The 26786-nt window shown below is 42.0% G+C and overlaps 1 protein-coding gene across 1 annotated transcript in view; it reads left to right on the plus strand.

The window, feature by feature from the left end:
- Nucleotides 1-26786, plus strand: part of LOC126482030 (multiple PDZ domain protein) — a 1476438-nt gene that overhangs the window by 401163 nt on the left and 1048489 nt on the right. The window contains exon 11 of the mRNA XM_050106002.1: nucleotides 18165-18255. Within this exon, the coding sequence (XP_049961959.1) occupies nucleotides 18165-18255 (91 nt within the window). The remainder of the gene's footprint in view (nucleotides 1-18164; nucleotides 18256-26786) is intronic.

Below are 26786 nucleotides of genomic sequence, written 5' to 3' on the forward strand. Positions count from 1 at the left end.
CTGTCATCTTTTAGTGCATGCTCAGCAACAGGATATTGTGTGTTGCCAGTATACACCCTCTGCCTATGCCCATTCATCCTGAATGAAACCTTGGTGTTTACATAACAGCTGGTGTATGATGTGTCATTTCACAAGTGACTCTCCCTTTGATGGCATATGTTTTGTCAATTACAGAGCTGGTATTGGTGGTAGGAGGGTGCATAGGGCAAATCTTGGAGCGGGTATGATTATTGGTGTAATAGCCATAGTGTAGGGAGATGGGGTGCATGAGGAACATAGGGTTTGATAGGGATATCGCGGAGATTGGGAGGTCGATGAAAAGCTATTCTAGGTGTGGTGGGCAAAATATCAGACAGAATGGATCTCATTTCAGGACATGATTTTAGGAAGTCATGGCCTTGTTGAAGTTGCTGATTAGTACATTCAAGACCAGGATAATACTGAGTGACAAGTGGTGTGCTCTTAAGTTGTTCTTTTAGGGATCAGCATTACCAGGATTGGATTTGATGGCCCGGAAAATTTGCTTTTGAACTAGGCGGGTGGGGTAATTATGTCCTGTAAAGAGTGTGCATCCAAACAAATACATTTGCCTTGAAAGCCAAGGCTGTATGGGAGGGAACAGTTGACATGAACAGGATGGCAAATGTGAAAGCGTAGGTACTGTTGTTTGTTAGTAGGTTTAATGTGAACAACATTCTGTTGCTGGCCATTGGTGAGGATGAGATCAACATCAAGGGAAGTGCCCAGGGATTTGGAATAGGATCATGTAAAATTTAATTGGGAGATTGTATTTAGAGATTACAGGAATTTTAATGGGTTGGCCTCACCATGAGTCCATATGGCAAAGATGTCATCATTGTATATCTAAACCAAACTAGGGGCTGAAGGGTTATGGATCTCAGCAGAGCCCCCTTCAAGCAAAGCATGAAAAGATTGGATTGGGAAGGAGCCATCCTGGTTCCCATGGCCATACCCCTGATCTGTTTGTATGTCTTCCTCTCAAATGTGAAATAGTTGTTGGTAAGTGTAAAGTTGATTAAGATGTGCAGGAAGGATGTCATAGGTTTGGAATTAAGTGGGTGCTGACTGAGGAAATGTTCAGCAACAGACAGACCATGTACTTGGGGGATGTTGGTGTAGAGGGAGATGGCATCATTGGTGACAAGCAAGGTGTATGCTGTGTGTGGGATGGGTGTCAATTTCAGACAAAAAGGTTGGTGTCTGTAATATAGGAGGGAAGTCATTGTGCTATGGGTTTCAAGTGTTAATCAACTAAGGCAGACATAATACATCTGGTCAGTGCTTTGAAGCCACCAACTAAGGAATGGCCAGGATGATCGGGTTTGTGGGTCTTAGGAAGAAGATAAAAGGTGGGGTTGCATGGTTTGGGTGGGGTAAGAAGTTCTATGGATTGAGGTGTTAGTCTTGTGAGGGGTCTGACATTTTAAGGAGGGACTACAGGTCAGTTTCAGTCACAGGTGTGGGATCTTGATGGCAGATACTGTACATAGAGATGTCCTTCTCACTCCATCCGCTAAGTCTCCCCCTTGACCTGGAGTTCTGAATGACTTTTCTGAACTTAACATCTTTTCTTAAACCTTGTCAGTCCTTTTCCTTCACCTCTCTTCCTTCCCCTTCCACCTCTCTGCCAAAAGAAAGAGCCACTGGCTCTGAGAGCCTGCATACGTAATACCTTTGGTGCTTGGTGAGTACATTTTTTATCTCTTGAAATTAATTATATTTTCAAAAATTTCTAATTGTTATTGATATATTGGATGTATAAAAGATTTTACTAGATAAATAAATAAATTAATGAATACATATTTGAAGTTAATGATATAAAATTATTTAACAAAATATGACATTTGTATGAACTTGTGTCCATTGACAGAAACTACTGTGAAACCATTTGGATGGATTTTGGCTGTTATAAATATGCAGAAGTAATTGTAATGAAAAGCAATTTTGTAACGGTATGAAGACTATTTGCATAAAAGAGCAGCCTTATACAGCCTAGAACATGAGAATGATAGGTAAAAACAGGGTGAGGACGAAAAATTGGCCAATTTGGATATAGTGAAAGAGGCCCAGGATTATATTGTGTAACTTTTTAATCAAAGCAACAAAATCCTTTTGTATTGCCATTTCATGTATGTTAATCTTTTGAAAATGTTGTCTTGGAGGTGGCTACCATTTTAACATTGATTCTCAGACCATCTGCAATGTAAATTGTTCACAGCACATTCAAGCACCTGTATAAGAATGTTTCTGACTTCTGCATTAATAGTGCCTTTTAGTTCTACCATTGTGTGTAGACATTTAGCATGCACCATGTGTTTCAGCAAGCCCCATAGGAAGTAATCACTGATTGATTAGTCAAGAGATCTGAGAGGCCACAAAATGTCCCCATCCTTGAAATGATCTGATTACCCTGAAAATTGAAGACAATGAGACATAGCAGCATCTTGCTGAAATCAGTATTCTTTTGCAGGAAACTGTTCAGATTCAGGTGTGAGGAATGTGTGAAGCATGGGAGCATACCACTTGAATGTGTCTGTCGTTGCTCCTCCATATTAATCCTCAAAAAAGGAACGGCTGATTCTGCCCGTTGCACCACACTGTGACTTTCTGGCTGTGTAAGGGGCATTGATAGATTTCTTGACAACTGTCCACACACCATTAGTGGCAGCTTTGTTTGTTGACATAACCTTGGAGAGATGAATATGTGCCTCGTTGTTCACCCTTAGCAAATTTAAGAAGCCTTCAGTGTCCTTAAGTTTGGTCAACAATTCAACAGCAATTTGCTTTTCATAATCACTTTCTTTTAACTGTTGCACAATCTATAACTTGTATAGTTGCAACTTTAAATCATTCGATAAAATTATATGCATGCTACAACTGGACACTCCCACTATTGCTGCACTTTGCCTCACAGAACACTTTGGACTGTTGATTACAGCATTTTGCATTTCCTCTATTTATTCCTGTGAATGACAGCTTCTGTGTCTTCCTAGTGATTTCTGCTTAAACACACTTCCTTTTGCATCAGTACTTTTCACCCATAACATGACTGCATGTGATAATGGTACAGGATTGTTCCATCTAAGTTTGAAATGACTATAGTATTCCCATCTAGCAGCAGTAATATATCACTGTTTTTGTAAAAGGCCCAGCCACAGCATGTTCAGGCCTGATCCAGCACTCCATCTCAGCAAATGGCATACCTACTTGAAATATATTACAAACATTCAGTGCTGCCAATAATACCATTCGACTTTTAGAGACTAACTAAAATAGCCTCTTTTTTTCTGCCACACCCCGTACCTCTTTGTAGAAGCAAGTAACGTCTTTACAAAAGAAGCAATGGAAAGGGAGTATTATAAAATGGTATAACATGTATCACAGACAAAATTTTAAAGAACTCCAATATAACCATGGGTTCCATGAGTGGATACTATGTTTAAAAGGTAAGAGGAATATTTTGTATGGGATATGTTACATGAAGTTGTCTTTAATTCATGCTACTATGAATGTCTGCTGAAAGACAGAGTATAGAACCAAACAAGGAAACATTTTAATATTATGCTTGGTGACCAAACTGATACCAGTGTGGGTAATAAAATATTTGAAGACAGACTTCTCTCGTCTACAATTCAACACTTTGTGCATGAAACAGGATGAAAATGAAAATAGTGTAACTTCATTTCTAATCACTAGAGTCCTTTATAGCTTTATCTCTAAAATACAGCACAGGTTCACAAATTTCCATTCCTCTGCCCAAAAGATTTTCCATCTTTTACACAAGAAATAGAAAATATGTAAAAATGTACTATACGGTGTGACATTAATTTCCAGAGAAACTCCTAAGTCGTTATAAAATGTCATAATCTATCCAGATGAGCCCAGGTGAAATTAAATTTATTATTCATGTCAGTGTCACCCATGTTCATCATTGGGTTGAATGCTGTTAATTAGAAAATTTGTAGGAGTGAAAAAGAACACATGTTTTTAATTTTCTTTTGAGCTTTTAGGGATTTCCTAACTCTGTTTGCACAAGTTAGCAAATCTATTACTAGTGGAAAATGTAAGGGGGACCAACAGCTCATAGAAACAAAGTCATGTACGGTTATTGGGTTGAGATGAGACACTGACTTTGGGTCAAATTCATAGTTCAGACTGACAGTATTAAAGGAAATTAAATTGACAGAGACTCCCAGCTCATCTTATAGTGACAGGGAGAAAGGTGAAATCAACCTGATTCATGGGAATATTACAGGAAAGTGTGTGTGTGCGTGTGTGGGTGGGGGGGGGGGGGGGGGGAGGTTGGGGTAAAGAAAAAATGAATGAATTCTTAATCTGGTAGCTGGCAAGAAATAGATATCATTTGTCTAACTGAAAACCATGTAACCACATGGCTAGAAAATCTTAATGTAAGTGGTTATAAATTAGCTGCCTCTTCATGTATATCCAATGTGGATCAAGGAGGAATTCCCACAGTCACAAAAAAGGAATAGAAATAAGTAAGTTCTGTACATATCAAGATGTAAAAGCATGTGGTTGTAAATCAATTATAGGAAACTTAATACTTGTGATTGTTACCTAATACAACTCTTCAAGTGTAACTAGGAAATACTAATGAAAAATTGTGAAAGTTTATTGTGGTATCCCTCAGGCAGAAAGAAGTTGTTGATATGTGATTGTTGCAATGTAAATTTCTTGAAGGAATCTGACAGGAAAAGTGACCAAGAGTGGAAGTTCGCCACTTGTAATTTAGTATCAGTAATACATTTGCCTGCCGATATTGCTTAAGATAGGTAGTATACATTGCTTAAGATAGGTAGTATATTCATATAATGAGCAGATGATAAAGAAATGCATGCTGGAAAAAAAATAGATTGTCAGATCATGTTGCAGTTAGCCACTGTGCATAACTTAGTTCCATGTACAGTTCAGTGAGGTGACTGATGACAGAACTACTGAAGATTTTAAAGAAAGCTTAAAAAATGTTGACTGTGGGAGAGTTTGCAAAGATTCTACTGTTTGCTCTAAATTTAAGTTTGTCTGCTGAAAGACAGAGTATAGAACCAAACAAGGAAACATTTTAATATTATGCTTGGTGACCAAACTGATACCAGTGTGGGTAATAAAATATTTGAAGACAGACTTCTCTCGTCTACAATTCAACACTTTGTGCATGAAACAGGATGAAAATGAAAATAGTGTAACTTCATTTCTAATCACTAGAGTCCTTTATAGCTTTATCTCTAAAATACAGCACAGGTTCACAAATTTCCATTCCTCTGCCCATTTTTGACAGTAAATTTACTAAAAAGATAATTAAATGTTATAATGGGAAACTATTAAAGAAATATTGGATGACAACATGAATCACACTATTTTCACAATGGAAAAGGGACATGTACAAAATAGCCAGAACAAGTAATGATCCAGAAATACTTCCATATTATAAGCAGTACTGCAACATATTAAGAAAAAAATGTCCAGAGGTATGCACATCTTGACTGAAATTGACAGATCATACAATAGAAACAAACAAGTATGGAATATTGTTAAAAGAGAGATATAGAAGGCAGCCACAGAACGAAGCATTATTTCTATTAAGAAGAGAACAGGAGCATTGTGAAAAAGTTTACGTGGAGCAATAATTTTTAATAAATATGTTTTAAAAATAGTTAAGAAAATTGGTATGAATAGTTTAAAAAAGAAAGCAACACAGTGCACCAAAGAAGCAAGGCAGAGGACATATAAATTAATCTTACATCCCAATTTGAAATAAGAAAGATCATAATGACTTTAACAAGTAAAAGTTCATATGGGGTGGATAATATCTCCAATAGGACACTAAACAGTTCTGGCTTCTTAATATTTAATGTTCTTAGTCAATTATGTAATGTGTAATTCCCAGACAGATTGAAATGTGCTGTTGTCTGGCCTCTCCACATGAAGGGTAACTCCAAAGATGTTTATTCATTCATTCATTCTTTGAAGGTTGTTCAGAGCGATATTGGATACGTCAACATACTTTTACAATTACAGGTACAGGGTAAATTGCAGTTTGAGCACATACTGTACAGTATTTTACAATAAACTTACTTGTCATATGTCAAACAATAGAAAATCCAGGATAGAATAATGGCAATATTATGGAAAGGATAGTTTGCTACTCATCATATAGCGGAAATTATGAGTTGCAGATAGGAACAACAAAAAGACCATCATGCGAGTAAGCTTTGTGCAGAAAAGGCCTTCTTCTGAATTAGACAATATAAACACACACACACCTCCCCCCATGAACCATGGACCTTGCCGTTGGTGGGGAGGCTTGCGTGCCTCAGCGATACAGATGGCCGTACCGTAGGTGCAACCACAACGGAGGGTTATCTGTTGAGAGGCCAGACAAACATGTGGTTCCTGAAGAGGGGCAGCAGCCTTTTCAGTAGTTGCAGGGGCAACAGTCTGGATGATTGACCGATCTGGCCTTGTAACATTAACCAAAACGGCCTTGCTGTGCTGGTACTGCGAACGGCTGAAAGCAAGGGGAAACTACGGCTGTAATTTTTCCCGAGGGCATGCAGCTTTACTGTATGATTAAATGATGATGGCGTCCTCTTGGGTAAAATATTCCGGAGGTAAAATAGTCCCCCATTTGGATCTCCGGGCGGGGACTGCTCAAGAGAACGTCGTTATCAGGAGAAAGAAAACTGGCGTTCTACGGATCGGAGCGTGGAATGTCAGATCCCTTAATCGGGCAGGTAGGTTAGAAAATTTAAAAAGGGAAACGGATAGGTGAAAGTTAGATATAGTGGGAATTAGTGAAGTTCGGTGCAGGAGGAACAAGACTTTTGGTCAGGTGAATACAGGGTTATAAATACAAAATCAAATAGGGGTAATGCAGGAGTAGGTTTACTAATGAATAGGAAAATAGGAGTGCGGGTAAGCTACTACAAACAGCATTGTGAACGAATTATTGTGGCCAAGATAGACACAAAGCCCACGCCTACTACAGTAGTACAAGTTTATATGCCAACTAGCTCTGCGGATGATGAAGAAATTGATAAAATGTATGATGAGATAAAAGAAATTATTCAGGTAGTGAAGGGAGACGAAAATTGAATAGTCATGGGTGACTGGAATTCAGTAGTAGGAAAAGGGAGAGAAGGAAACGTAGTAGGTGAATATGGATTGGGGCTAAGAAATGAAAGAGGAAGCCGCCTGGTAGAATTTTGCACAGAGCATAACTTAATCATAGCTAACACTTGGTTCGAGAATCATGAAAGAAGGCTGTATACACAAAAATGCAGTAAGTGAAGCAGGCAAAAAGGAATACAAACGCCTCAAAAATGAGATCGACAGGTAGTGCAAAATGGCTAAGCAGGGATGGCTAGAGGACAAATGTAAGGATGTAGAGGCTTATCTCACTAGGGGTAAGATAGATACTGCCTACAGGAAAATTAAAGAGACCTTTGGAGAAAGGAGAACCACTTGCATGAATATCAAGAGCTCAGATGGAAACCCAGTTCTAAGCAAAGAAGGGAAAGCAGAAAGATGGAAGGAGTATATAGAGGTTCTATACAGGGGCGATGTTATTGAGTACAATATTATGGAAATGGAAGAGGAGGTAGATGAAAATGAAATGGGAGATATGATACTGCGTGAAGAGTTTGACAGAGCACTGAAAGACCTGAGTTGAAACAGGGCTCCAGGAGTAGACAACATTCCATTAGAACTACTGACAGCCTTGGGAGAGCCAGTCCTGACAAAACTCTACCATCTCGTGAGCAAGATGTATGAGACAGGCGAAATACCCACAGACTTCAAGAAGAATATAATAATTCCAATCCCAAAGAAAGCAGGTGTTGACAGATGTGAAAATTACCGAACTGTCAGTTTAATAAGTCACAGCTGCAAAATACTAACGCGAATTATTTACCGACAAATAGAAAAACTGGTAGAAGCCGACCTCGGGGAAGATCAGTTTGGATTCCGTATAAATGTAGGAACACATGAGCCAATACTGACCCTACGACTTATCTTAGAAGAAAGATTAAAGAAAGGCAAACCTACGTTTCTAGCATTTGTAGACTTAGAGAAAGCATTTGACAATGTTGACTGGAATACTCTCTTTCAAATTCTGAAGGTGGCAGGGGTAAAATACAGGGAGCGAAAGGCTATTTACAATTTGTACAGAAACCAGATGGCAGTTATAAGAGATGAGGGGTACGAAAGGGAAGCAGTGGTTGGGAAGGGAGTGAGACAGGGTTGTAGCCTCTCCCCGATGCTATTCAATCTGTATACTGAGCAAGCAGTAAAGGAAACAAAAGAAAAGTTGGGATTAGGTATTAAAATCCATGGAGAAGAAATAAAAACTTTGAGGTTTCGCCGATGACACTGTAATTCTGTCAGAGACAGCAAAGGATTTGGAAGAGCAGTTGAACGGAATGGACAGTGTCTTGAAAGGAGGGTATAAGATGAACATCAACAAAAGCAAAACGAAGATAATGGAATGTAGTCGAATTAAATCGGGTGATGCTGAGGGAAATGAGAGACTTAAAGTAGTAAATGAGTTTTGCTATTTGGGGAGCAAAATAACTGATGATGGTCAAAGTAGAGAGGATATAAAATGTAGACTGGCAATGGCAAGGAAAGCGTTTCTGAAGAAGAAAAATTTGCTAACATCGAGTATTGATTTGAGTGTCAGGAAGTCGTTTCTGAAAGTATTTGTATGGAATGTAGCCATGTATGGAAGTGAAACATGGACGATAAATAGTTTAGACAAGGAGAGAATAGAAGCTTTCGAAATGTGGTGCTACAGAAGAATGCTGAGGATTACATGGGTAGATAACATAACTAACGAGGAGGTATTGAATAGAATTGGGGAGAAGAGTAGTTTGTGGCACAACTTGACTAGAAGAAGGGATCAGTTGGTAGGTCATGTTCTCAAGGGATCACCAATTTAGTACTGGAGGGCAGCGTGGAGGGTAAAAATCGTAGAGGGAGACCAAGAGATGAATACACTAAGCAGATTCAGAAGGATGTAGGCTGCAGTAGGTACTTGGAGATGAAGAAGCTTGCACAGGATAGAGTAGCATGGAGAGCTGCATCAAACCAGTCTCAGGACTGAAGACCACAACAACAACAAAAAACACACACACACACACACACACACACACACACACACACACACACACATATATTCTCTCTCTCTCTCTCTCTCTCTCTCTCTCTCTCTCCATGAACGCAATTCACAGTCTGGCCATGGTAGCCAGAGACAGTAGCCATTGTGTGTGGGCTGCATTTGTGGAAATGTATATATGTGTATGTTGTTTAATTTGGAAGAGGGTCTTTTTGGCCAAAAGATTACTTGTTTGACAGATATTTTGTTTCACCTATCTGCGACTCAACATCTCCACTATCCTTTCCATAATATTGTCATTACTTGTCATATGTATAATAATTAAAACAAACATGGGAAAAATGAAAAAACTACAAATTAAATTTACCACATATAAATACTCAATTTCAGTTTGTGCAGTAATTCTACAGTGTTGATCAGACATCATAAAAATATAAGGAGTGATCAAAACGTTTTCACCTGAGGGCATTACTGCAGCATATATGCAATGTAGCATGACTGGTGCAAGTATATTAACTCCAACAGGTAGACAAGGGAACAGTATGGCATTCATGTCTTTCCATTATGTGTGTGGTAAATGTGGAAACATGAAAAATGCTGATGTTATTACCAAGTGCATCAAAACAAGACCAACCTGTTTTATTTTTTTCTTGTCTGCCAAAGGGCAAACACCAGCAGACAGCCATCTGAGTAAACTGTGGCTTCATCATAAAGCACTCACCCCCTATCACAAATGCTGTAATGCAGAAGCTAATTTAACTCAAGTGGGAGAGCACACATTGTGTATTCGTGATCTCTCTCAGGTTGTCACGTGAGTATGTTTTCTTATATATATTTCATTTTATCTATTTCTAATATCATGTTATAATTTCATGTATTGACTCGTTCCATGACCATGGAGACTTCTCCTTAATTTGGTCCCACGGAACAATAAATAAATAAATAAATAAATATCACACCTTTGGTCCCTTAAAAAAGCCTTAAAGGGTGAGGATGTGTAGCAGACAATTACAGACATCTTCATACAGCAGGACATGGTATTACCAAATGGGTATCTTCAAGCTATTGCATTGGTAGGATGATTGCCTCAATGCTCAAGGCAGTTTTGCCTGATTGGCACACCAGTTCTGGACTGTATGGCCTTTGAATGGAAACTTTTTGATCCCCTTTAGAAATAGCACCCAGTGTCACTTCTTACATCATTTTCTAAAATTTTTGAAAAGGTAACGTACTCTACTGTTGTCACCCCCCTGTGTAGTATAGGATACTTAATCAAACAGAGTTCGAGTTTAAAAAGGGCTCCTCTACTTCATCTACTGTGTAAACATTTTCTAAGTGCATAATAAAACCTTTAAATAAACAAAAAAAAATCAACAGTTGGAGTCTTCTCTGACTTATCCAAGGTGTTTGACTGTGTGAAAAGTAATATTCTATTTGTAACAACATCACTAATTTAATGGTAGAAAAGCAGCTTCACTGCAGCAGTACACAAGGTGAGCAGGCAGGCATGGAGGACTAGTATGTGAGTTCATAAACAAGCCTATTTACCTACTACAAGGTGCCAGACCAAGGCATGTAATTTTGATGACATCGCAGAAAAGTAGTGGAACTACAAACAAGCCTGAGAGAACTTTCCACACCATTTTGCCATGAAGGTTTTGGTTTGTAGGTGCCTGGAAGTGGTGTATTGGCTCAACAAATGTGCCATTAACCACGAAAAATACCCTTGGATTCTAGCACAGTTAGCACAGTCTGAAAACACGCTCTGCAACACCAGGGCCACTTAAGTCTCCACTAAGTTATGAATGAATGAGCAGCCAATGCCAGTCTCTGCAGCCATCTCCACCACACCAGGCCACACAGTTAATTCTTCACCCGTGGGGGAGCAGTACAATGGATGAACCATGTTCAGGCTCTATAGCAACATCCGAACTTCTGCCTTGGTGGGCACCAGTTTGTGGCCTGGGAAGTGTGACTGCCATCCACCAGTACAGGTGCAAGCTTCTCTTCCCATAGCAACGGATCTCTACCAGACTCTGGACAGACATTCGTGTCACTGACACTTCTCACTCACAACTGCACAGAGCTAACAGGGGCATGCACTGCTGATTGAAGAAAACAGTGCCAGCAAAGCAGGACACAGATGTCAAATGTCCATCACACCACCCCAGGCTCCTGCAGCTGACAATGCAGTCGGCAGACCGTATGCCTGCAGGGGTGTATGTCTGTGTCATTCCAGCACTACAATCATTGTAGCGCAAGACTTGCATTGAGTTTTCCTGGTCATCACTGGCCAGCACAACTGCCTCAACACCTTGTCACTCTACCACCTCTACACAATAGTGGCCCCATTCACCCCAGGTTGCTACAGTTTGGTGTCAGATGTATTGCAGCCCTTTCTTGCCTATCGTAAGAGGCGACTAATAGGAGTCTTTTTTATTGGGTCAAGTTTTTTATCTTGTTCTTGTGACTGTTCTTCAGAATTTTGAAGGTTTTTGCTCTTTTCACTTTGCTTTAACACTTTTTCCCTCACATTTTTTGGCTTTTTAAATACTGGTCCCCTTTTTGGATTTGACCTCCACTTCCCAAAATGTGGACCATTTGGGGAAAATGCCGTACTGTGGTGCATTACCTCTCCACTGCCCCCTTTCTCTTATTGGGGGACTTTAATGCTCATAATCATCTCTGGGGCAGCGACATTGTCTCACAGTGGCTGAGTACTAGAATACCTCCTTTGAGAATTGGATGTCTGTCTACTCAACACTGGAGCTGCAACCAATTTCAGTGTGACTAACAGAACATTTTCAGCTACTGATCTTGCAGTTTGCAGCCTGAGTATATTACCCCTGATTCAGTAGTGCGTCCATGGTGTTTTTTGTGAGAGCGAACATTTTCCTATCGTTCTCACCCTCTCCACTAAAAAATATCTAGAATGTGCTCTACATTGGTCGCTTTGAAAAGCTAATTGATAGGTTTTCACCTCTGCAGCCAATTTTTGCAACCAGTCATGTGACAGATATTGAGAAATTGGTACAGAATACTATTTATACTATTACTCATGCTGTAGCAGCAATGATACCCTACTCCTCCAGCTCATTCCTACGACTACTAGTGCCACGCTAGTCTGAAGATATAGCCACAGCTCTCAGAGAATGCTGCAGGGTGCTTTAATGGCACAAGTGCCATCCCTCAGTGGATACTTCAATAGCATTCAAGAGACTCCCGGCGAAAGTGCAGAGCTCCCTCTCGACAGTTCCCCCTCCCTGTGGCCTGTACCTTGCCCTTCGAAATGGGTGGACCTCTTTTGTAGCTCCAAAAAGGATGCTGATCCTACCCTTCTCTGACATTTGCTTCTTTCAGTCCTTCACAATTATTCTAACCCAATATGCATCTGCAAAGGTGGATCGAAAGTCAACGACAGGGTCAGATACACTTCTGCACGTGCAAGGGGGCACGAGAAGCACTCTCTGCCAAATGCCTGCAGTGTATACACTACAGAGTTTGTTGCCATCTCACAGACTTTGTGGTACGTCAAATCCCAGGCCTCAGTGAGCTTTCTGATCTGTAGTGATTCCATGATTTGCTTAAAAGTCATAACCCTGTGCTGTCCTGAAAAGCTCTTGGTCACCGACATCCAGGCCTACTGGTTGACCTCTACAGGTCTGGAAAGACAGTGACCTTGTGAACACTGCACCACATAGGCATTCCAGGAAATGAACTCGTTGACTGTTTAGCTGAAGAAGCAACTACAGGAGACCAGGTTGATGTCAGGATGCCGTGCACAGAATTAAGATTAGGACTTAAGCGCAATATTTTGAGTCTCTGGGAATTGGAATGGCAGGCTAATATGACTCAAAACAAGTTGAGAGCAATTAAAGGGTCCTCTAAGGTGTGGCATACATCTTACTGGGCCTCTTGGAAAGAAGACATTGTGTTGTGCCGGCTACGCATTGGCCACACAAGACTCACCCATGAGTTTCTTCTGCATCAGGAGGATCCTCCTCACTGCAGCTGTGGTAGTCCACTGACAACAGCACACATTCTTGTCGAGTGCACCCTGCTGGCCGATCTGCGGCACGCTCTCAACTTGCCTACCTCACTATCTCAGGTGCTTGCGAATGACGTGACAGCCACAACCGAAGTGTTAGATTTCATGAGGGAGAGTGGATTTTACTATAACCTATAATATTCCTCTGCTTCCATTGTTAGGGGTGGTTGTGGGGGTGAGACCCTCCCTCTGTGGTGGGTACCCATCAAGCGACTGCAGGTTAATTTCTTCCCCTCTCCTCTTGTTGTGCCTTTATATGCTCTTATGCGAGATGCTGGCTGTGTCATCTCTACTTTCTTTCACCTATCATGTTACAACTACTGTCATGCTCTTTTAAACTCTTAACTTGCTTATATAGTTTGAGCAATCACGTCCCCATTTTTTCCGCTTTTTACCTTTGAACTGTGGATTTATTTTCAAAAAAATATTCTTAAGGATTTACTTTATTTACTAGTGATTTATCAAGAACATTAACACATTTAATCACACTGTGTGAGTGTGTTGCTAGGGAGTAACTGATGAAATCATAATCAAATTCCTTTAACAAATGGGAATTTAATTCACTCTAAAAGAAACAGATTTAAAATTATAATCAGAAAGCAACCTCTAAATATCAAGTTACAATTTATTCAGAGGCAGAAAGAAACAATTTTTGACTGTATGAGCTTTCGGGCTGAGAACCTTGCTGCTCCCTTTTTGACACGGCTGTAGTTACGACCGCTCACAACAACCTCTGAAAGACTACATTGGTGCAAATCTGCAACACACCAGATTACTTTAAACTAAAAGTTTTAACAATTCACACAAGCACACAAATTATGCACCCTGTAGGAGGGATGGAAATGGTACAAAACACTAAAATTAAAAAAATTAACTTTGCCACCGAAGGTGATTTTAACTTCTTACGGTGGAAGGGTGGCAACTTTATATACTAAAATGACCATTTAAATAAAAGCCCATAAAATGCAATCTTATATAAAATTCTACAAGTCAAGATGCTCTACAGTGCAAAGATACCGCCACTCAAGATGATAGGCAAGATCAAAACATATTTCAGGAATTAGGCCGTTTCACTCCAAACAATAAATTCGTTAACACACCAAATCCGACAAACATGACAGAGGCAGCTCCGAATGACCGACAGACACTAACCGCCTAGCAAATGCGGACGAGAGACAGACGAGCAAGCTGGGGACGAGAGACTGACCAAGAAAACAAACAAGTAAATGAAACCACATATCACCAATCACTTAACTTCTAATAAGCTGCGATTTCTGGAGAAGACCTGGAGCAGCACCCATAAATCGCTCTCCCGAACCGTCCGCTGCCAGCCTCTTCAACAGACGCAGGAAGGCGCGCCAATGTCCCGTCTTTCCTGGTCCGCACCAACCGACCGACTGCCCACTGCCCCGTCGCGACTGCACTGCTGGTGCGTCTCGCACTCACTTCCAGACACACGACGGGGGAAATACTGGCTCGGACCCAACCATGCAGAGGAAACACGCCCACTGGGAAAACGACATCCCTGCACCAGGAAAGGACCGAGCCAAGCTCCACAAGATGGTAACTGAAGGGGCCCAGAAGCGCTCGGAGGACCAGTTACACCACGGCGTCGCAGCTCGCACCGGCCAGACTGATGTCGTGGGTTGACTCCTGTCGCTCTCGTGTCGGCCGTGAAGTCACTAACCCTCGCTATACGGCGCAGCCCACTGGACTCACGTGACGACCTCACATGTGCCGACGCTCAAGGTGGACAAGTCATCTCGTCTCTCAGTGCGCGATCGACCAACCGCCAATGACCATAGCTTGAGCGACTCGAGCAGACTGGCGGCCTAACGCACAGACTCAGATGCAGGAACTAAGCCCCGACCGGGCTACCACTCGCTGAGTTCTCTTACTGGCGGAGTGGAAAGACTCTCATTTATCCGACTTTAAAGATGGATCCGATTGAAAGACATACTAACACTCCAGACAACAGACAGACACTAACTGCCCCACAAATTCGGACGAGAGACTGACCCCAGACTGACTCTAGACTCGCCAAGACTGACCGACTGGCGAGCTCATAGAGCCGCTTAAATGCACGTGAACAGGCAACCTTTCCCCTTTCCCACCAGAGGGAGACACCAAAGCTGCGATTGCCACAGCGGCGCCACCGCCAGAAACGGAGGGCGACTGCTTCACATTACGCGCTGCGGCGCGCTCTTTAAAACGCAATTTTTACCACGGCTCAACCTTTTTACATGTTTCTCTCATGATAAGGAGGGACTGAACACCCAGTAGTTTACTCTCTTTAAACACATAATCATCATCAATCATCGTTATCAGTGGATCAGTGGATGCGGATGTCGAGCGCAGCTATCAGGCTACTGCTTTAAGGGCACGCCACGCTGGCGAACTGCCGCTGCGTTATAAGCTTCCATAACCTAGGTAGCTTGCGAATTGCTAGCCGCCACAGTCCTTGAATCTCGATGTGTGCGCCTTGAGATATGGGCATTTTGTGCTCGCATGGTCGCCTGCACACTTTACGTACGTCTCTGAAGGAGCAGTAGCATGTCACATACCCTATCCGTTGACAGCAGAAGCACTTAGGTAGGTCCCTGTTGTGCGATGTGGTTCTACTGTGATTATTGTGTGGCTACACACGTCGCCTGGAAGAGGTTCTTATTCTTCTGGTTATCGGTTGCAATAACGAGGAGAGAGAGAGACTTTCTGTGTCTGGGATAACTCTATGCGTGTCACCGAACTCACGCTAAATCAAAGTTCCTCCAGTTCTTCTTTCAGGACGTCAATGTCCGCACAACGCAGGAAATCCTTAAACATTTCCTTGTCGAAGCTCTTCTAAATAGCGGCGTATGTGTAGAAAGAAAACTAGCGTGCTTCCGCCTCACTCGTCACCGCCCGATAGTCTTCACAGTTGGCGAGTTGCATCCGCATCGTGTCTGATAGATTTGCGACAGCTTGCTCGACCGGCTTCTGTTCCTCCACCAACTGCTGAAGCCAGCTTGCAGTGGGGATTGCCTTTGCTGCGGCAATTTGCGCAGGCCGCACCGGAGAGCGATCAGTCACTCCTTTCGCCCCATCTCGTCTGTCCGCCGACTTCTCCATCCCACAGTCAGCTAGGAATGATCGAGATGCGTGTCGCTCTGCGGCAGAGCTTACCAGGGCGGCCACGAATTGTAATTGGCCGACGGAATGGTCTGTCTCTCCGCGGGAGGCAATGCAGGTGCCCTCGGTGGTAACAGCTCCGCCTAACGACCGAGAGCGAGCACTATACTCTCCGGCGGCCTCTCGAAGTCTCCGGGCCGGCATACCAGAGTGGACATTGTATTTATTTCATTTACTGATAAATTTTTATCGAAAAATAAAGGAACAGATACTGGACTTTGCACCTATATATACACTACTGGCCATTAAAATTGCTACACCACGAAGTTGACGTACTACAGACATGAAATTTAACCGACAGGAAGAAGATGTTGTGATTTGCAAATCATTAGCTTTTCAGAGCATTCACACAAGGTTGGCGCCGGTGGCGACACCTACAACGTGCTGATATGAGGAAAGTTTACAACCGATTTCTCATACACAAACAGCAGTTGACCGGCGTTGCCTGGTGAAACGTTGTTGTGATGCCTCGTGTAAGGAGGAGAAATGCGTACCATCGCGTTTCCGACTTTGATAAAGGTCGGATTGTAGCGTATCGCGATTGCGGTTTATCGTATCGCGCCATCGCTGCTCGCGTTGGTCCAGATCCAATGACTGTTAGCAGAATATGGAATCGGTGGGTTCAGGAGGGTAATACGGAACGCCGTGCTGGATCCCAACGGCCTCGTATCACTAGCAGCCGAGATGACAGGCATCTTATCCGCATAGCTGTAACGGATCGTGCAGCCACGTCTCGATCCCTGAGTCAACAGTTGGGGACGTTTGAAAGACAACAACCATCTGCACGAACAGTTCGACGACGTTTGCAGCAGCATGGAGTATCAGCTCGGAGACCATGGTTGTGGTTACTCTTGACGCTGCATCACAGACAGGGCCGCCTGCGATGGTGTACTCAACGACGAACCTGGGTGCACGAATGGCAAAACGTCATTTTTTCGGATGAGTCCAGGTTCTCTTTACACCATCATGATGGTCGCATCCGTGTTTGGCGACATCGCAGTGAACGCACATTGGAAGTGTGTATTTGTCATCGCCATACTGGCGTCTCACCCGGGCTGATGGTATGTGATGCAATTGGTTACACGTCTGGGTCACTTCTTGTTCGCATTGATGGCAGTTTGAACAGTGGACGTTACATTTCAGATGTGTTACGACCCGTGGCTCTACCCTTCATTCGATCCCTGCGAAACCCTACATTTCAGCAGGATAATGCACGCCGCATGTTGCAGGTCCTGTACGGGATCTTTCTGGATACAGAAAATGTTCGACTGCCGCCCTGGCCAGCACATTCTCCAGATCTCTCACCAATTGAAAACGTCTGGTCAATGGTGGCCGAGCAACTGGCTCGTCGCAATATGCCAGTCACTACTCTCGATGAACTGTGGTATCGTGTTGAAACTGCATGGGCAGCTGTATCTGTACACACCATCCAAGCTCTGTTTGACTCAATGCCCAGGCGTATCAAGTCCGTTATTACGGCCAGAGGTGGTTGTTATGGGTACTGATTTCTCAGGATCTATGCACCCAAAGTGCGTGAAAATGTAATCGCGTGTCAGTTCTAGTATAATATATTTGTCCAATGAATAATCCGTTTATCATCTGCATTTCTTCTTGGTGTAGCAATTTTAATGGCCAGTAGTGTAGCTAAATAATTTTTTGCGCGCTTTTACTGTCACGTCATTCATTCTTCAGTTTTCTGTGGTTGTGGTTCGGATATATATGATAAACCTGATCATTTGGCTGCTAGTGAAGAATCCCGGTTTTGACATATTTTATTTATTTTTTTCCTGACAGATTCACCGAGCTAGTGCAGGAAATGTCAAAAGGAGTAAAGAGGAGATTGAAGCAGATCCTGAGGAGGAAGATGAGTTTGGATACACAACTAGTGAGTAACGCGAAATGACAGCATTACACTCAGTTTATTTTGTTGTAATTATATGTGACCCAAAATAAAGTATCACTTAAGTCTATCTGAAAATAAGCTCTCAGGAATTTAAGGGAGATAACCACTTTTCAGTCCTCTTTAACATTGGGCATGAGGGTGACTATAGCTAACAACAGTCTTTTCTTTCGATTTGTGTTCGAAATGTTTTCCATGTGGCAAATAAAGACCATTCACCAATATAGGCACGGAATGTTGCTGAGTGTATGTACTGCTAAATATGAAGAGCAGTATCGTGTTGACTAATTTTAGTTTAAACCTTAATTCTGAAAACAATGGATTATTTATTGTAATTCAGAAGACAGCGCCATTTTCATCATATTGGTACAACAGTTTAAAATATTGTGTTGCGACCATGACAGATAACATTTACTGAAAACTGCTTTTTCTTAAATATCGTTCTTTTCGAAACAAGACATACTTTTCAGTAGGGAGTGATCTGCGGTGCTTATTTATACGAAAAACACTTATTTTCAGTCTGTCGATCGCTGTGTATTATGTCAGTATTGCAGTAAAAGTTTCAGGCACTGTCGTTCACCTTCAGTGCATAGTTGCACAGTAATCCGTTGTACAGAAATATTATCAGTTTCACTGTCTTATGTACTCCAACGGCCTCTAATAATTAAATTAGATATTATGTCTTCTTGTGCAGGCCTCATAGGCATTTGGTACTTTCTGAAGTACATTTTCGCCTCTGACTGTCAGCCTTACTTAAAAATCGCCATAAATGTATGTATACTCATACGTATGAAAACTCTTATTGCAAATTTATTCAAATACAGTATGACTGTGTACGGATGTAGCAGTATTTCCTCCCTTTTTTTTACGAAATTCATGAATTTTAAGCGGAGCTACAGTTTGTACTGGTTAGTTTGTTGTTCCTCTTGCAGCGTATCGATTGCACTCTTGCCGTATTTTCAGTAGGGTCGAGCTCTGCCGCGTGTACTCGGAACTGTTCGAATGCGAGTATCTTTATAAACGAAGATAATCTAAAACCCGCGGTATCATTTGTTCAGATTCCATTTTCCTGGGACTGTGCTGAGAGACTGGGAAGGAATGAAATGCAGGGAGCTGCAGCCTGGTGTGTGCACTGGACAACAGCCGAATAACGTGAAATCTTGCCTCGGCGGCATGCAATGAACACAGCACTGTTTGATTAGACGAGTTTGAGACGGCTGCCGGGCAAGTTTGAAACGGACCGCACAGGAGAGTGCTGGGGCCACAGTAGAGATGGGTAGTTCGCGAACGAACGGGTGCAAAGGAACGGTTCATCAAGATGAACGAAAGGACCGAGGAACGAATTCCAAGGAACGATCGGTTCATAGTTTACTAGTTCACTTCGGTCGCGGCGGTCACTTCGGCAGTTTTCGTTCCAGCCTCGGTCGCGTGCTCGTCTCAGTCTCGGTCTCCCTCGGCCGCACTCGTCGTTCTTCGAATGACCGCCTATCTTAGTTCCACTGCCGACTGCTCCTAGTTAGTTCAGTATCCCGTAGTTCGTTTCATTCACTGCTCTCGCCCATTTTACATGTGTTCAAACTGTTCTTGCACTTGGTTTTGGCTATTCAGCGTCCACGACCGGTAATCAAAAAGTATTTTGTAGTTACGTAAATTACATAAAAATTACGTCGTATGTAATAGGTACGTATTTTCAGGTAACAAAAGGGCATATCAGCTCACTTCATTATATCGATGAACAGCAGAAGACATACTTATAACAACGCAAGTTTTTTTTTAATTCATATATTTTTTGGTTTCATCGACTTGATTTAGCAACTAACTTTCAATAATTTGCTTAATTTTTAGTGTAAGAAAATTCGTATAAAACGATTTTCGTGTATCTTTTATATACAGAACGTTAGATTTAGGAAGGCTCTTTAATTATTTTTAAGTTTGGTTGTTTCCAATTTGCATTATCTGCTAGTTTGGTTTCTTTGAAAAAAGTGGGTTGTGGGTCATTTTGGCTCAGTAAGAAAAGCTGTGCCTCTCCATTTGAAAAGACATAGATTGCCATAAAATCGTATTTACTTATCATCTCAAAAACATTTGTTCAGAAGGAGCTTTCAAACCAAAAACTTTATTACTGAAAACTTAAATATTATTAATATTGCTGCATTAACTTTAATAATGCAACATAAAAACCTAATTTTTACTAAGCGTGTGACGCAAGTATGGTGAGAAAACCACATTTTATTTTATGCATCCATAAAGTCTCTACTTCGCCTACGAACTCAGAGACAACGTGAAGTATATATAGGGTGCAAACGATTATTGTTAACAACGTAGCATAGCTATGTAGTGGGAGTCGAAACGAAGAATTTTATACAAGACACTTGTGGTCTATTAAGTTGGGAAACAGCCACCAGCAGGTTTACAAGACTACATGAGCTATAGCCCACGCGTGTCGCGTGAGATTTTCATGTTCTCTTCTCCACCTCTCTACACATCGTCATCGATTGTTTCACAATTGTTGCTTGCATTAGCTTGTTTTTTCTTCACTGACTAATTATTATATGTTTGTCTGTTTGTTGTATCTGCTCGTAACGGGCAACAAATCGCCCGTAATTGGCGAGCAGTCTGTACTCGGGGCCGGTTTTCCGTGCGCCACCCTATATTATTTCCCTGGGTTCAGTCACACACACTACAGTTGGCTAAACGAGAGGTTCTCCAGAATCAAAAAAATTACTGCTAAAAGTGTGTAAGAATTCTGTAATGAATAAAAACTCTATACTCCAGGGGGGAGGCAAGCCCCCTCTTGGTGTCCTCCATCCTTCAGTCACCTACACTACTAGTTTTCAGTTTTTCATAAGAACCATATACCAAGCACAAATGAACGGTGAACGAGTAAAAATGAACGATTCCCAAAAAAGAACGATCAGCAGTGAACTAGTTCCCAAGGATGAACGAGTTTGCCCATCTCTAGGCCACAGCTGCCGAGGCTTTGCGGCAGTGTCGGGTGTTGGGAGGGCCAGCAGGTAGGATGGCGCGGCGGCGGCGGCCCTCTGCAGCTGCGGATCGATGCCGTCTGCGGCCACGAGGGCCTGAGTCAGCGGCCGCTGTACTGCCCCGCGCCTCAAACAGCTCTCCCCAGTGCCCGCTCCACATAATTTGGCGCTCCATAATTGGAGGTCTGCGCCGTTGAAAGAGATAAGAGAATGGGAAAAACCGACCGGTTAGAACCGATACCGGTATTTTAGTTCTGAGTGACCGGTATTTTTCGGCATTTGTTTGGTCTCGGTTTTTTTATTTTTTACTGACAATTGATAGAGGAATTTACTTACCTGGGAAGCAAAATCACAAGAGATGGTAGAAGCCAGAAAGAAATTGCGACCAGAATACAAAAGGCCAAAATAGCATTTAATCGGAGAAGGATCTTACCAGCAACAACATCAGTCTGCGCTTGGAGTGTGGCCCTATACGGATTTGAAACTTGGACAGTTGGAAGAGAAGAGAGAAGACGGCTACAGGCCCTGGAGATGTGGTGCTATAGAAGGATGATGATCAGCTGGAGAGACAAAGTAACAAACGAAGAGGTGCTTAGAAGAGAACAGGCAACCAGATGTTGTAGAGGCACATCCAAACAAGAAGAGACAAACTTGTAGGGCACATCCTACATCCTGGAACAATAGCAGAAGGAGCTATTGAGGGAAGGAATCGGAGGGGGCGACCGAGGATATCATACATGCAACAAATCATGAATGACGTTGGATGTAACACATTACGTGGAAATGGAAGAGGAAGGCAGACAGAAGAGAGGAATGGCGCTCTGCTGCAAACCAACCTCAGGGTTGAACACTAAAAGAAAGAAGACTGATAACGAAGAAAAAACGAAATATCAATTAGCCATAGACGCAGCGCTAAATTTTTTGGTTTTCAAATAAAGCTTTTTTAAGAACGAGTAACTATTATTCGTAAAATTCCCATTGCTTTGAAATATTGTGCTATTGTAGAAACTGGGAAAACTAATCAGTGGTACTTCAGTAACAATGCCGACAGAAACAAACAACAAGCACATGGCTTAAGAATTGGTACAGCGTTGCTGAGACGATAACGTCCCAGTTACCTTGTGGCATGGCCTATTGGAAGGATCTTATAGCTTCTTTCCATCCCAAAATCTCGGCTGTGAATCTACATCTACATCCATACTCCGCAAGCCACCTGACGGTGTGGCGGACGGTACCTTGAGTACCTCTCTCGGTTCTCCCTTCTATTCCAGTCTCGTATTGTTCGTGGAAAGAAAGATTGTCGGTATGCCTCTGTGTGGGCTCTAATCTCTCTGATTTTATCCTCATGGTGTCTTCGCGAGATATACGTAGGAGGAAGCAATATACTGCTTGACTCCTCGGTGGAGGAATGTTCTCGAAACTTCAACAAAAGTCCGTACCGAGCTACTGAGCGTCTCTCTTGCAGAGTCTTCCACTGTAGTTTATGTCATCTCCGTAACGCTTTCGCGATTACTAAATGATCCTGTAACGAAGCGCGCTGCTCTCCGTTGGATCTTCTCTATCTCTTCTATCAACCCTATCTGGTACGGATCCCACACTGGTGAGCAGTATTCAAGCAGTGGGCGAACAAGTGTACCGTAACCTACTTCCTTTGTTTGCCAGCCGCGGTGGTCGTGCGGTTCTAGGCGCTCCAGTCCGGAGCCGCGCTGCTGCTACGGTCTCAGGTTCGAATCCTGCCTCGGGCATGGATGTGTGTGATGTCCTTAGGTTAGTTAGGTTTAATTAGTTCTAAGTTCTAGGGGACTGATGACCACAGCAGTTGAGTCCCATAGTGCTCAGAGCCATTTGAACCATTTGAACTTCCTTTGTTTTCGGATTGCATTTCCTTAGGATTCTTCCAACGAATCTCAGTCTGGCATCTGCTTTACCGACGATCAACTTTATATGATCATTCCATTTTAAATCACTCCTAATGCCTACTCCCAGATAAAAGAAGGTTCAGGCTAAATAAGCTATAATAGCGTGTGCGGGACTTGACCTATGTGGTTTGTATGGTAGTTCCGCGCTCTTGGTGTCGGACATTAGTTACATTACAGACTGGCACGATCCTTATTCTGGAAGTATTTTATGTAGTGTGGTATCAATGGAATTCAATGCCCTACTTGTTTTAAAAGATTGAGATCTGGAGGAGCCACAACAAAGCTGCGACATCATATAAGGCGTAAACTAGAAACTTAACAATTCATTCCCACTTTACAATAAAACCAGAAAGTAGCTGGTCTTTGCGTAATATGTCTTTATCTGTTTGTAATTTTTAAAACTGGACAAATTAACATAAAAATAGAGTTCTACAACCTCAGTTTTCTCCCTTTAACGCTGACTATTCACAATACCCAAATAGTCGTATGATCCTTATTTTTGAGCAGAGTATAAAACAATTAGAATACTGGGGATTTTTTGTAGTATTCATCCACTAATTACTCGAGAGAAGCAGGGAATGCTGGACGGACTAAGTTTTATTTGCCTATTTAATTTAATATTTTGATTCTATGTATCTTCTAATTGAATGAGTCAACTTTTTCAGTATTTATTCGATTGCTACGTCTGTTCCAGGAAATAATAGTAATGAAAAACCGAAATCGGTTATTTTGAGCGTTTTTAAGACTGAGCTTTGAATGCCGTTAAAAAAACGATATAATCGAAAACCGGTTGTTTCAGCGATAACCGCCATTCCGACGAGGATATAAACATTTTGTAAACCATTTTAAGCCGTTCGGTGCGCCGGAGCACTGACGGTAGGATTGCCACTGGCCCTAATTTGCATCTGCTGACGTCAGACATGTAATTTCTGTTCTACAGTGTATAGACCAGTAACGTAGAGGCCGGTCATGACCACATTTTAATACAAAATATCTTGACATTCTTGATTCATTCTGCAAGTTACTACTGTCTCTCGTAATTGCTCAAACAGTTTTTGTGAAATGTACTGCGGAACATTCCCTCAATGCGACGTCATGTTACAAGTTTTCGGCACATACTGTATCCCGTTTAAAATTAGTTGCACAGTTCATTTATCAAATTTACTAAATCGTATTAAGGTGCTACACTTTTCAGTATAATAAGCGTTGTTTGTGTACTTGTCAGTACAGGGCGAACATTAATAAAACCGATAAACTACAGGGTTGGATTCCTGACTGGTAATGGAGGAAAAAGGGACCTATGAACATGTGTCCGGAAATGGACTCCCACTGTAAGTCAGGACGGTCAATCCCTTCATGGAAAAATGTTTGCCTACGGAACCATGCTTTACCCAGGCTTTCTTCAGGGAAGACCCACATGTTGCCAAGTTTGTTTCTACTACATTGCAGAAGTTCCGCTGGAACCACTTACCCGTCCTCCATACAATCCCGATCGCTCCCCATATTTTCGGAGCCATGAATGATAACATTCGTTGCCGTCGATTTGCTTCGTACGAAGAAGTGCCCGCCTCGGTACCATCGTGATTCCGTAGGCAACCCAAATACTTCTCCACGAAGGCACTGACCGTTTTATGTCACAGTCGGGTAAATGGATTAACAGCTATGGCGATTACACATGAATTAATAAACAGTTTACTTAGTTTTTCGCATTTGTCTCGTTTTCATAACAGGGCACATTTTAATCATACTATGATAGCCCGCTTCAGGTCCTAAACCAAAATACAGTATACTCTGATGAAGCATTCCAGCCACAATTTTTAGTGTGGTGCAGTAATTTTGTTTAGAACAGTGTTTGGTTTTTTGTCATTTAACATTTTAGCTGTATCACATCCTTCAAAACGTGTTTTATTCACGTTCGATCTACAGTCCATATTCTTGTATGAATGATCGGCGTCAACATGAAATGGTGTTGCAGCTTGTTTAGGCTGAAGCATTTTATTCACAGCTAAGAATTTTGGAATGAAAAGAAGCTTGATTATCATTTCACTCACTTCTTGCAGCCTTATTGTATTTCTCAGTGCTGATACGAGGCTCATTTCAAAAGTTCTGTACGCTGTAAGACATAATTGAAAAAAAAAGATTAATTTTACATAGTATCTTTACAGGCTTTCAATATAATCTCCATCCTTGCTTGCAACTGCTTCCCAACATTGTGGCAACTTCTATATTCCGGATAAGACACCTTCATTGTTTTTGCATCAATGGAAGCACCATCAATTGCATCAAAACTTTTTCACAGTGTTGTTTCTTCGGTTTGGGAAACAAATTAAAGTCTGGGAGGCTCATGTCAGGATTGCATGGTGGGTGGGGAAGTATTTCCCATGCATACTTGTCGAGCTTTCTCTCACCGGTAGGGCAGCAATCCGTCTTGCTTTATCGTGCAAAATAACGACAGCAGTTGGAAGCATGTCAGGCCTTCTTTGACGAATTTTCGGGCGTAAAAATTTTGCAGAAACAGCTTGTAGTACGCGCCTGTTACAGACGTCCCCTGCGGCACTCTATTTGTAGCTATGACTCCATGTCATTCGCAAAGATTATCATAGGTTTCACCTTTGATTGTTGACGGATTTTTTTCGGGCGTGGAGAATCGGACGACTGAGACTTCAGTTCTGGCTCAAAACCTGGTATCCGTGTTTCATAAAGCGCACCAGTTCTTCTCGTAAACTGTTCTCCTTCGTCCGATAACGTTGAGGCAATTCTTCTCCGATTTTTCTGCGACCTGCTTTCTGATCTACACTTAGATCATGCGGAACCTATCTGGCAGCGTTATTTCATATCTTTCATTTTTCAGTTATGATTCTGTAAATTGAAGTGACAGACATACTGGCCTCATATGCTATTTCCTCACATGTTTATCGTCGATCCTCCCTCAAAATGTCTTAATAATAACCTGAGAGGTATAGTCTGTAGTCTGTTGCAGTTGATGTCCTGACACTTCTTGGGCTGTCATCAGTGCTTACCCGATCCTCACGGAAACGAGCAGACCACCGTGACACTGCGCCACTATCCACTTCACTATTCTACACTATTCCCATACTCCCCTCTCAAAGCACTGTTAATTTCAGTTGGGTAGAAACGCTCGTCATTTTGTTTAATCAGACCTGTCTTGAGTTAGCTTCCATTTTAAAGCTGAGTTACTCACGACACAGCCACGCGAATCAGCAAACTCGTATATGACCGTCATGCCTAAAGTCTCGCTCACAACTGACATGAATTTCAACTTGAATACGCCACCATAATGGTCCCGCATGCGCTGTGTGGAGGATTTTTTAAATGACCCACGGTATGTCTTTCTAATTCGCTGACACATTTAGGGACCACACTGATGTATGCGCAAAAAATCACGAATTTTGCTTCCCTTAGACGTATGTTTCTGTTGTAATTCTTATAGTCTCTTTTTCTTTACTCTTGTTTTCCTCCAAAGAAGTGACATATTTACTTGGATGTCAACAGATTAATAATTAAATTACATAATCAGGATGTTTATCTCACTGCGTAATGCGCGAAACGAAGTTCTTGCGTGTTTCATCCACAGGCAAAGCAAAGGCCCAAT

The sequence above is a fragment of the Schistocerca serialis genome, chromosome 5, assembly GCF_023864345.2.
Source record: "Schistocerca serialis cubense isolate TAMUIC-IGC-003099 chromosome 5, iqSchSeri2.2, whole genome shotgun sequence".
Lineage (NCBI taxonomy): Eukaryota > Metazoa > Arthropoda > Insecta > Orthoptera > Acrididae > Schistocerca > Schistocerca serialis.